Source organism: Manis pentadactyla, chromosome 15, assembly GCF_030020395.1.
Source record: "Manis pentadactyla isolate mManPen7 chromosome 15, mManPen7.hap1, whole genome shotgun sequence".
Classification (NCBI taxonomy): Eukaryota; Metazoa; Chordata; class Mammalia; order Pholidota; family Manidae; genus Manis; species Manis pentadactyla.
The window spans coordinates 43,204,478-43,216,519 of NC_080033.1; the positions used below are offsets into that span (position 1 = coordinate 43,204,478).

General features: G+C 38.7%; 1 protein-coding gene across 2 annotated transcripts in view; it reads left to right on the forward strand.

The window, feature by feature from the left end:
* Window positions 1-12,042, forward strand: part of FTO (FTO alpha-ketoglutarate dependent dioxygenase) — a 402,025-nt gene that overhangs the window by 243,605 nt on the left and 146,378 nt on the right. For both annotated transcript variants that reach the window (XM_036881013.2, XM_057492746.1), the window contains exon 8: window positions 4,682-4,806. In XM_036881013.2, the coding sequence (XP_036736908.1) occupies window positions 4,682-4,806 (125 nt within the window). The remainder of the gene's footprint in view (window positions 1-4,681; window positions 4,807-12,042) is intronic.

A 12,042-nucleotide genomic window follows, 5' to 3' on the forward strand; every position in this document is an offset into this window, starting at 1 on the left:
AAATTAGGACTGATTCTAAAAATAAAACCCAGGCTCAAAGGGAAAGATTTTCAACCACGAGGGATATGCAGAAGTATGTGCCTCTGGCTTCTGGTAGAGGTTCCTCTGCCTGTGATTGTTCAGTGATTTACTTTTGAGTTTTGCTTTTAAAGTAATAGATACTTTCAAGAATCCTTTTGTTAAAATAGCATGAGTTTGATTTAAGATGAAACTAAACAATAATAATCATTGTGGCATACGTACTGGGCAACTAATCCTCCCAAGAACCTGCGGAGAGGTTCTGTTACCATCTTCATTTTCCAACCGTGGAAAAGGCCCACAGATTGGAAGTGACAGCTGCATTGGAACAGCCAGCACTCTTAAAAATATTCTTAGTCTTTTCCTGATAGACCAGCATTTCTGTAAGATTTGTGTTGAAAAAGAATTACTGATGAAATGAAATTTAACCTCCAGGGCATGATTCCTAAGCCTGTCATTTACTTTCTCTTCATTTGGAGGGGAGGAAAGAGAGAATGTGTTTTTGGTAATAGGAGACTGTTTAAAAATTGGTACTTGTTTGAAGGTAGTTCTGTGTTACTCCTGATGGGAAAATGGGCTATTAACATTTCCTTTGTAAAGTCAGCCCTTGAGGAGTCAACACTATTATAAGGAGAAAAATATTACTGTTAATTCTTGTAAAAAGAGTGCTCTTTGACACCCTGAACTTTCCTTTTGTGCAATGACTTCTTTTCACTCTAAATTTTATGAAATGCTGTATTTTAGGATCTGAATGTTTAACCTAAGTTCATCTATCCTTTTCCAATATCAAAAATTTTTTTATAACAGAATTTATTTTGTAATCCAGATATTTCTCTATATTTTTACTAACTACTTGTTCATTAGATGTATTTATATATATGTACATACATTCTTGTCCTAAAAATGTGTTAAAAATGAATTTTAAAAATTAAATTTTATAGCTTAGATTACTTGCCCAAGGTAAAAAAAATTAAATTTTATAAAACTTTCATATGACAACATTCGCTCTTTTGGCTATACAGCTCTGTGAGTTCCAGCATATGTATAAGCTCATTTAACCACCACTACAGTAAAGACACAATGGTTCCATCATTCCAAAAACTCCCTCATGCTGTCCCTTTGTAATAAACCCTTGCCCAGCCTAATCCCTGGCTATAACTGATTTGCTGTCTGTCCCTGTATTTGCCTTTTCCAAAATGTCAAATAAATGGAATCATACAGTGTTTAATCTTTGGAGACTGGCCTCTTTCACTCAGCATAATGACTTTGAGATCCACCTAATGGTTGCGTGTATCAGTTGCTCACCCCTTTTTATTGCTGGGCAGTATTCCATGGCATGAATGTGCACCAGACATCGATTATCCATTTACCTTTTGCAGGACATTTAGTTTCTCTCCAGTTTTGGACAATTATCAATAAAGATGCTATAAACAATTAGTGTACATGTTTTGTGTGAATATAATTTGTATTTCTTTAGATAAATCCCTAGAATGGTGTCATATGTTAAGTGCATATATTTAACTTTGTAAAAAAAACTGCCACACTGTTTACCAGAATGGCAGTATTCTGCATTCCTGCAAGCAATGTATAAACTTAAAAACTTGAGTGCTGTTTTAAATGCTCTTGGGTTTAAGCTGGCAGATGTGTTTCACAGTTTTGAGGGTTTTAAAGAGATGCCCTGTGACAAAGGAAGAGCCCCTAGGGTCTCCATACTGGCTTCAGAGAATTGCTCCAGTTTTTGTTTTGTTTTATAATGAGTTCTATGTAAGAATACATTTGGGGAGAAAAGGTGTATCTGCAAAGTGTTTGAAAACCATTGCAGTGTGAGTGAGGGCCGTGTCTCCAGAGTGGGGGTTGTGGCCCACATTATTACCCATGGTGATGCTAGGTGGCACTGCGGGTCTCTGCACGTGGTGAGAACCACACCTGCAGGGCCTTTGCAATCCAAGGGATTATATCAGAGAGGTCTTTTAGACTGATCTGTTTTTAACATTCTGCACCACTTGTTCATGTCCTCTTTTACAAAGAGGGAGCAGGCTTTGTCTTGGAGACTTCTCCAAGCAATCATAGCTATTTAGAATGAAATAAGCCTATGGCTTTGTTTTTAATATACTATTTTTCTGGTTATCTTCTCATTCATGACAAATATGACTTGTTTTCCATTTTTCTTTTGAAGTGAATTTATTTCACATTTTAAAATATAGGTCAATTTAAAGAAAAATATTAAATATTATATACCTTATACATAAATTTGGGACTCTTTGAATGAGAGAAGCTGGTTATTTAAATAGACCTTACAGTGAATCCTTTTTGAAGTGATGGGACCTCCTTGGTAAAGCACGTAACTGTCTCTTACTTTATCTATTTTATGAGTTTGTAAGTTTATATAACAGAAATGTCTTAAAAAATAGTCTGCTATTGCCCTGTTTTGTAATACTTGTTTTTCAAGTTCTTTCTTTATTCACTGATTTGACAAATATCTATTAAAAATCATGAAGTGAGCCATGGTGGGACAGCCCTGAACTAAACAGATGAGGTATCCTTGCCCTCGTGAAGCTTACTTCCTTAATTAAATCCTTCCTTCTTCCCCAGGTAACCTTGCTCAATTCATTCGTGTTACCTTCCTGGCCCTAGTGGGGTACTTGCAATGCCTGCTTTAGCCATTTGGAGCCTGGCCTTCATATGGTAGAATTGCCTAGAGAAACTGAGTATTTCTCCCTGTGCTGAAGGGCTGAAAATGTGGTTGCCCTGGATGCTCACTGAGTGTCCGCATGGGTGTATCACCCAGTACAGTAGATGTAATTCTGGATCTGTGAGGCAGAGATTAGAGTCCTTTTCCTGGCTAGTGCTAATCAGGTTATCTTCGGTCCTTTATAATGGAGACACTAATTCCTGCCCTATCCATTTGCATCAGTTACAGTTTTTTATTATAAGCAACAGAAATGGTTTTGGCGAGTTTGAATAAAATGGGACTTCATTGGAAGGACATTGGATGACTCAGCATATCCAAAGAAAGAATGACTGGATTCAGAAAGTTCAGGAAACCAGGAATACTTTGAGGACCAGGAGTGGTAGAAACTAAAGAAATTGATAAATTGCCTGCAAATATCCCCCCTTTTTTTGTCATTCTTCTTAAGTGCCTGAAGTCCTGGAAAAGAGCATCAGGTTGACCTGGCCCACATCTTTGATGGGAGAGAATGGGGCACTTTGGTTGACAGTCCCTCTAAGATTGTATACAGTAAAAGGTGTCCCCAAGAGGAGGTCTGGGTGGTCCTACAGGAAAGGGGACTGGATATAGATGGAAGGCAGCCAAAACAAATGTTCACCACACCTCTTCTTGGGGTTGTCATGAAGTTATTAAATGTACACTGTAAAATGCTATGGAGGAATAAGGAAGTAGTATTTCAGGTTACATGAGAACCAAATTACTAGCATGCTCTTGAAGTAAATGAAGGTATTGGCATCAGTTAGAAAGGGGAGACACTGACTGACAAGAATAGAGGAAGGAACAACTTAATTCCTTTTAGCAATTGCTTTGATTAGAACTTCTCCAAAGAAGCCACACTAACTTTAAATGAAAAAACAGTATTTACAAATGCTAAAGGTTTTTATTCCAGTTGTATGAAGGTAAATGCCTGTGGTGAAAAGTTCTATGATTAAAATGAAAGACATTTACTCACATTTCAAGTACCAATAGAATACTTTTCATTGTTTTCTTAATTGTTTTTGTAGTGTTACATACATTTTCGTGTTTAAAATACATGCATATAAAAAGAGTGCACAGGGTGAGTTGTAGAGAAAATTGAAACGGTAGTTTGAAATTTGAGTTTTGTGTAATGCCTATTAGAGTGAGCAGGGCATGATGCGCATGAGCGTCAGCTGCTTCTCAAAGTGAGCTCTGACATTTTCCAATGCTAGGTAGAGGCTCAAGTGTGTTTTCCTCACCTGTGAGCCTAATTTCTTTTAAGGACTGTAGTCATGACCATAGAGTGAGTGATTCTTTCCAAAATCCTAACTCTGCTGTGCAGAAGAATTCCAGTACATAATATCTGAACTATAAAGTGGATTTTCAAAGCTGGAAGACTGACTGAGCTATAATATGGTTTGATTTTTGTGTCCTTACTATTTCTTTCTTTTCAAGATCTTGATTTACAACAAGCAAGGAAAATGAACCTAAACAAAACAAAAAAGTCACTGACATGGCTGGAAATAGAAATTAATGATTCAAATAAGAGAGGCAGTGCGGAAAGCCTCAGCTGGGTGTCAGGAAACAGAGCGAAAGGCAGGAACTGGCTCTTTTTTAAAAGGCAAAACAACTCACAGTAGTGTCATGAAAATCATTTCTAATAATAGCCCATGGTAGGCAACTCCCAAGAAAAAAATCATTGGTGCTCAGAGAAAATTGGAGTGGGAACGCACAGTATCTTGATGTGTTACTTAAGGCAATGGAGCTTTAGAGTTTACCTTATGTGCCATGTACATTGATTAAATACAAAATATATGCTGGCCATTTTTGACCTTCATTTACTGTATTGATTTGTTAGCAGGAGAACTGTAATAAAAAAGCCATTGATTTACTGTCCTTATTTGCTTATGGGCTTTTAAAAAAATTATTATTAATTTTTCACTTTTTCTTTCTCTTTTTTGGGATCATTTCTTCTAGACAAATGCTGTGCTTCATGAAGTTAGAAGAGAGGGCATCCCCATGGAACAAAGGAATGAAATCTTGACTGCCATCCTCGCCTTGCTTGCCACACGCCAGAACCTGCGGAGGGAATGGCATGCCAGGTTAGTTCTGTGATGAAATGGGACTTGTTATCCTGGGAAAACAAGAGCTGTATTTGGCTAAGTTCTTCCTTACAGCAGGTGTTGTGCCTCTCATTTGAGGGGCCATGAAGAATTACTGATGCTTTTGGCCAAAGCTAGCTCTCCTGCTCATGGGACCTGCGTTAATCGTAGTGATTTGGGATGTCATTTCTACATGTGTGTGATTTATCCCCAAGTATAACATGTAGCATAAATGTTTGCATCTTGAACATAATGCAATGTAAGTAACCATGCTGAAGAGCCCCCTTAATCAACAGTCTAAACGACTAACATTGCTAGGTACTCAGGGCTCGTATCTAGGAAATCCACATAGTGCTCTTATATCACTCAGTCAGAGGCGGATTGCTTGAAGGTAGTCTATTTATCAACCCCATTTTAAGAATTGTTCAAGTAGGAATGACTTTGTCTTCAGCCTAGTTTCTTTGCATGTGGACTTAACCTGTGCTTATAAAGCTGTTACTGGTAGAAAGTTGCTACACATCATCAGTGTTCCAGAATTGCTGTTGCATACCAAATATCATGTTATCCTGCTCTTATTTGAAAAACAGTTGATGGGTGGAAGGTTAGAACTAGTTGCCCCAAGTATGAACGGTATCCTTTGGCTTTGTAGTTGGTAAAAATTGTTGAGTTATCATCTGTCTCTAAGCAAGAGTAATCAGGAAGATCATCCTACATTTTGTCTCATTCTTATTTGATGCTTAAAAATTCTGTGTGCCTGGGAGTTGAGAACATTTATTGATAGCCATAATCTTCTCCAAATGAGTTTATGCATAGAATTTATAATAATTGATGGCTTTACTAGTAAGAATCATCATAAAAATAAATTTGTTTGAACAAGGCTGAAGATGAACATTTTCCAAGAAAAGAGACAGTAAAGAGTATGAACTCTCTCTCCATTCTGATGGGGTATTGGAAAGCTACTTTTTCAAATATATGTATTATCTCTGAATTCAGACTTGCACTGAACCAATAATTTAAAAATTACTGATAATATTCTCCTCTTCTCCCCTTTCTTGTAGTGTGGTTAGAGTAAACGACAGTGTCAACTGCAGTAATGATATGATTTCCAATTGAAGTTTTGATAATTAATTTTTAAATTTGCATTGTATTATAATTTAACTATGTATATTCCTTAAAGAATACCTCTTTTTAAAAATAATGGAATATCAATGTGAGGACATCTAAGAGGTTTCTCTCCCTCTCTCTTTGACCTTTGATCTTTTCCCTCTGATGATTCTTATTAAATAGGAAATGGAGAAAGAAAGAAAGAAAGAGAGAGAGAGAGAGAGAGAGAGAGAGAATGCCCCTAAACTCTTTCTCCCACCTCGTCAGCCTTCCAAAGAGAGCACAGCTCAGAGACCAAATGCTGAGAATGGATTTCTTGTGTTGACTGCATTTGGTTTGTTAACAATAATTTCTTAATATACCAAATCATCAGACAACATGGCCATAATGGCCTGTTTAAAACGAGTCTGGTTCCGGCATTTCTGGCCCTTCCTGCTAACAATTTAATCAGGAGCTGGAGCCAGCGTTGAAGTTGATGTAGTCTAGCATCTGAAACAAAAATTCTCAAGTCCTTTGTGGTAGGCGAGGAGAAAAGAAAGAGCTTACCAGCTGACACTCTGCAGACCTCCTTAAAACTAAACACCTGAAAGAAAATTTCAAGAGGGTGGTGTCTTGAGAGCTCAGAAGGAAAAGTGTCCTCAGAGTATTAAATAACCATAATCCTTCCCCCACCCCTGCTGCACCCCATTTGATGTTTCCCATCCCGGTGACCCATCTAAAAGACTCATCCATATGATCTGTATAAACAGACTGTTACCATACACCTTTCTTTTCCTCATCAAAGCTTCATCTGGCCGTCTGGAATCAGGCAGTGCCTCAAGTAGCCATCAGGCGTGTGGTGGTGAAAGTTATAAAACATCCATGGCAGTGCTAACTGAGCGAGCTGCCTGTGTTTCAGAGACTGCCCTATTGTGTACTTTGGAATTACACAAGGAAAAATGTGCTTTGACAGAAAATAATTAGCGCTTGCCAAAGGCCAAGCAATAGGTTACAGTATTTTACTTTCATCAAAGCTATCAGGGGATCAGTTAGATTAGATAATAGAAATTTTCTCCTGAAAGTTAAGTACAGATGACTCTAATTACCTGATATTGCACATTAGAGAATGTGTTATGAATAGTACAACTTCATGAAATTTAGGTCAACTGAGACTCTGCAGCTGCCAGTAACCTTAGTAGAAATTGATGGTAATCCCACTTCCCCACACTTCAGGAGGTTCATTTGTGATAATGATATTGGGGAGGATATTTTCAGCAAAACTTGTAACTTGGTTTTAAAATATTGGAATCTCTCTCAGCCCAGGAGCTGAGCCATTGTTTGGGACTCACTGAAGTCTCTTAAACTGAAAGCATATGTTCCCTGTAATTTAGCTTTTTGAGGAAAGTGTCAATTCTGCATGACTCGGGGTAACTGGGTTTGTCACAGTGTCACACAGCCCTGAGATTCTAGAGGCACATCTCAGTGCTGTGGGTTTCCTTCCCCAAGCTCGGTAATCCCATAAACAGCCCTCTGTAAATAGGCTTCTTAGGGCTGTCTGTTCACTTGCCCAGAGTTGAGTGATCCACAGTACATTGGGAGAAGCTGTGTGAATGCAGGGTAAGTGTTAACAGAAGTGGTACAGAATTTCTGAAGACTTGGCTTTGTTTATACAGTCCACTCTGCCTGATGGACAGCTTGTTATAGCTTTTAAAGAACTGGGCAAGCCCTCTGATCTGACCCCTTCTTGACCTCTGTAGCCAAAGGTCAGTCTGCAGCTAATAAACTCTGAAGTTCTTAGGGTCTACTGTAGGAAAAGGCAGAGAAAGAGCAGCTGCAAGGACTGGGTATCCCCAGATAGGCTGCTTTCGGGTCACTCTCTGATAATGAAAATGATTACCAAATTATATGGAAGTTTAACCGCAATAGTGACTGAGTGGAGGGTGGGGCCCGGCGTATTTGGTTTGATAAATGAACTGTGAAGAGGCCCATCTGGCTCTCAACATCTTTTCTCCCCCTCTTTCCCTACCAAGGGGAAACATTTAAAAATAACAGCAGTACATATAGACTCAATGACCCATGCAAGGAGCTGGAATGGATTAAGATTTAATGGTGACAGTGGAAGAAATTATCATTTGAAAAGTGCATTAAAGAAAAGGTACAGTTCAATGTCCACGCCTGAGTTGTTTTTCTAAAGAAAATTTCGTAAAAATCAGTGCCTTTGTTTATTTTACACAAATCCCTAGCGTGTTTCCTCGATTGCTGAAAATTTTGAGGGCATGTTTATTATGGAATGATTATTTGCTGTCAGATTAAGGAGGGGAATGGGTTTCTTTTGCCTTGAAGATGTCAGGGTGAGAATCAAATATTGCATTTCTGCCTGCTTGCTCATTTTAGAGAATGTAGGTAAATCGAGTGTTAGAGAAAATGCTTTATTAAAAAACTGGTCCATTTCAGCATCTGGCTGCTGAATGTTATGCATTTTTTGAACAGTATGCGAGTCTTGTGCACTGTTTTATTCTTACTGCAACTTTGCATTTTTTCTATAAAAATAAGAAGAAAGCACATAATGTTAACTGAGTGTGTGTGCTTGTGCCTTTCTTTATTCCTTTGTCAAAGACCCATCATAGCAATGCTAATTAGTGCCCACAATGGGTAGGTCACAAACTATATATTCACTTACTGTTAATTGGTAAGAATAATCTATTTAAAGCTCTCTCCCAGGGTCCTGTGAATGTAGAGTGCCCTGCTTTCTGACCAGTGACGTTGGAGTTCACAAGCTCTGTGCTTTTCTTCAGACAGTTGGCACATCCCATGACTCTACTCGCTGAAACAAAAATGATTTTATGTAATAAGCATTTTTGTATATTTTGTGTGCAAAGTAGTGCCCAAGATGCTGTGCATGAGAGAATGTGCTCAGCAGCCAATTTAAGAATGTGTCTGGGGATGAGAATTTAGCACATCTCTAGAAGGAGGCAGTGGAAGGCAGTGGAGAGGGGAATGGTGGAGCCATCCTTAACTGCCACAGGTTGGGCATGTGGCTCTAGCCTACAAAGGAAAGTATTTGAATGTAGATGTCTTTGAAGACTAGAATTGCTGTGCTATTGCAAACCTCTTACATTGAACTACATTGTGTACATAATACAGGCTTCACCCAGACAATAATTATATTTAAAATAGAAATAAAAAGCTTCTAACATGATCTAAAGTCAGCATATTTTTCATCATGGGTTTTGAACTGACTGTGTGTCTGTGGGGATTTGCAGTGAGCAGAAAGCTGGGGAAAGAGAATGCTGGGAGATTAGCAACACTTTTAGGATCAACTGTGTTTTTTAACTTTAGAACAGTGCCTTTAAATTTTGTTAAGTGCAAATACAAAAAATAAGATGAAAGTCAGACCATCAAGGTTTTTAAAAATTGAGATATAATTCACATAATAAAAAATTACATGCAACATAAAAGTAATCATTTTAAAATGTATGATTAAGTGATTTTTTTTTTTTTTTAGTATGTTCACAAGACTGCAGCCATCACCATTTAGTTCCAGAGCATTTCTAATTGGTACCTTGTGCCTGTTCACAGCCACTCTCAGTTCCTTCTTCTCCCCATGGGTTGTCCATCCCACAGGACTATAGATTTGCCAATTCTGACATTTCATATAAATGGAATCATACAATATGTGGCCTGTTGTACTGGGCTTCTTTCATTTAGCATAATGTTTTCAAACTTAATCCATGTTGTAGCATGTAAGTACTTCATTCCTTTTTGTTGCCAAATAACATCCATTATATATATATATATATACACTGCATTTTGTTTAAGCATTCATCAGTTGTTGGACATTTGGGTTTCCACTTTTTGGCTATTATGAATGATGTGGCTCAGTACATTCATGTATAGGTTTTTGGATGGCATGGTTTCAGTTCCTTTGAGTGTCCACCTTGAAATGGGATTGTTCCATCATATGGTAACTCTGTGTTCTACTTTTTGAGGAACTGCCAGACTGTTTTCCACATCTGCTGCACTATTTTACATTCCTACCAGTAGTACACAAAGGTTCCAGTTTTTCCACAACTTTGCCAACACTTATTTTCACTTTTTTTGGGTTGTAGATATCCTAGCGTTATTCCTGTGGTTTTGATTTGCATTTCCCTTATGACTAATGATGTTGAACATCTTTCCTGTGCTTGTTTAAGACAATTAGTTTTTATTAGATTTTAAAACATGGCAGACTTGAGGACTTACCCTTAAGTGGTAAGGCGGTCATGAGCCTGTTAAAGGTATTTGGCTTGTTGAACACATGAAATTCCAAATGAAGCTGTCATAAGAATGCACCTGTACCCATTTCCCTATTACCATGGATAGGCTTGGCCCTCTGTTTATTTGCATGTGGCCTATATATTTGTTTCTGGAAATTCTCTACTTATTCCTTCTATTATACCCTTACATTTCTTTCGTTACAGCATCTCTGAGCATTACCCTCTGGATAGGAATGTAGCCTGACTAAATGGAAGCTCTGTCCACTTATAGTTTCTCAATTTCTAGGCTTAAATGGAACTTAACTGTATTTCCATAGTAGACAACTTCATTCAAGTCCCAGGGGCCTTAAACATCATAAAAAATTGTGGCAGTTTCTTAGAGAAGATTTTAGAGCTACTCCCAGTTAAAAGTAACTCTAGATCTGGATGTAGGCTTTATATACATGTCTTTCCCCGTCATGGGTTATGGTGGCTGAAAAAAACTGCCAGGTTAGTATTTTTTTCCTGGGCAAGTAAAACACCATCTTATTATTAACTATCTTCCTATTTTGCATGCTTCTGACCATCACCACTTGCTTCCAGGGTGACTCCACTTTGGACATCTTTGTTAGGGCTCCAAAATCTAATTGTCACAACTTAGATGGTGTAACGAATAGGATTTACTTCTTTAAGCAAATCAGCTTCAGAACTCTGACCTGAGTACAAGTAAAACCATTTGTGTAAATTACATCTGTGGATCAACTCTCATTCTAAGACTAGCATATTTAAGGTCTTCTCCATCTGATCTCTCCTTTTGCCTCCTGGCAGGCCTGAGTTAGACTCAGAACCAACAAGTTGGCCCAGTCCAGTTTGCCAATGAAATATTGTTTGTTGAGGGTTTATCATCTACAAGTAGCTATGCTAGATGCTGCGTGAAATACCAAGATGAGTATGGAACAATTTCAACTCTGAAATAATTTATAGTTTAAGGCAGGGGAGGGTGAGGGAAGGGTAATAAGAATATAATGGCTAGCATTCAGATTTTCATTCTTTTTTTGTGTGAGGCACTGTAGGAAACTGAAAGATGACCTAGCAAGGAGTCAGCTCCCAAGGAATTTTCGAGTTTGGTAGCAGCTAGCAGGAGTAACCTGACATGTGTTATTGTAGTTTATGTTTTTGCCTCTCCTACCAGAACGTAAACCTCATGAAGGTAGGGTATTTGTCTGTGTGTTCACCAGTCGTAAGGCCTGCACCCAGCTCATTGTAACTGCCCTTCAAACAGTGTCCTGTATGAGCAGGGATTTCCCTGCCTGTTCACCAGATATCCCCGCATCTAGAATGGTGCCTGGCACTCAGATTTATTTGTGGCTTTCTGAATAAAATAGCTTTCCTCTCAGCACATTTCTGCATTTATAAGTACTTTCTGCTGCTTCTTAATTTTGAAGAGTAATGACCGTTTGAGATACTGGCCTGTTGTTTTTAGATACTGGCCTGTTGCTTCTTGGTATGTATTCATCTAACCTTGCCACAGATGGAAACCTTGAAATTGGATATAATGTAACTCTGATAGGAGTCCTCTGGTGTTTAAGTCCGGAGACTGCACCCTGGCCCTTGCTTCCAGCATGAGGGAGGAAAGGTGCTGAGTGCATAGGCTGTGGGGAAGAGCCCAGAAGTGAATACCATGGAACTGAGCTGGGACCAGGACAAGAAGACATGGGCTCATCCCTGGGGGAGCCGTTTCTGATCCCCTGCCCTTCCTGGAAGTGAAATAGAACTGGATGAGGAAAGGAAGAATGGAAAGGGGAAAGGCCACCGATGGGCATTCCTCTGAGAAAGAGGACGGGTTTCAGACCAGGAAGGGCAGAGCAGAGGCTCCAAGTAGCTGCTATTTGCTGGATACCTGCCGACGTCCTGGTGT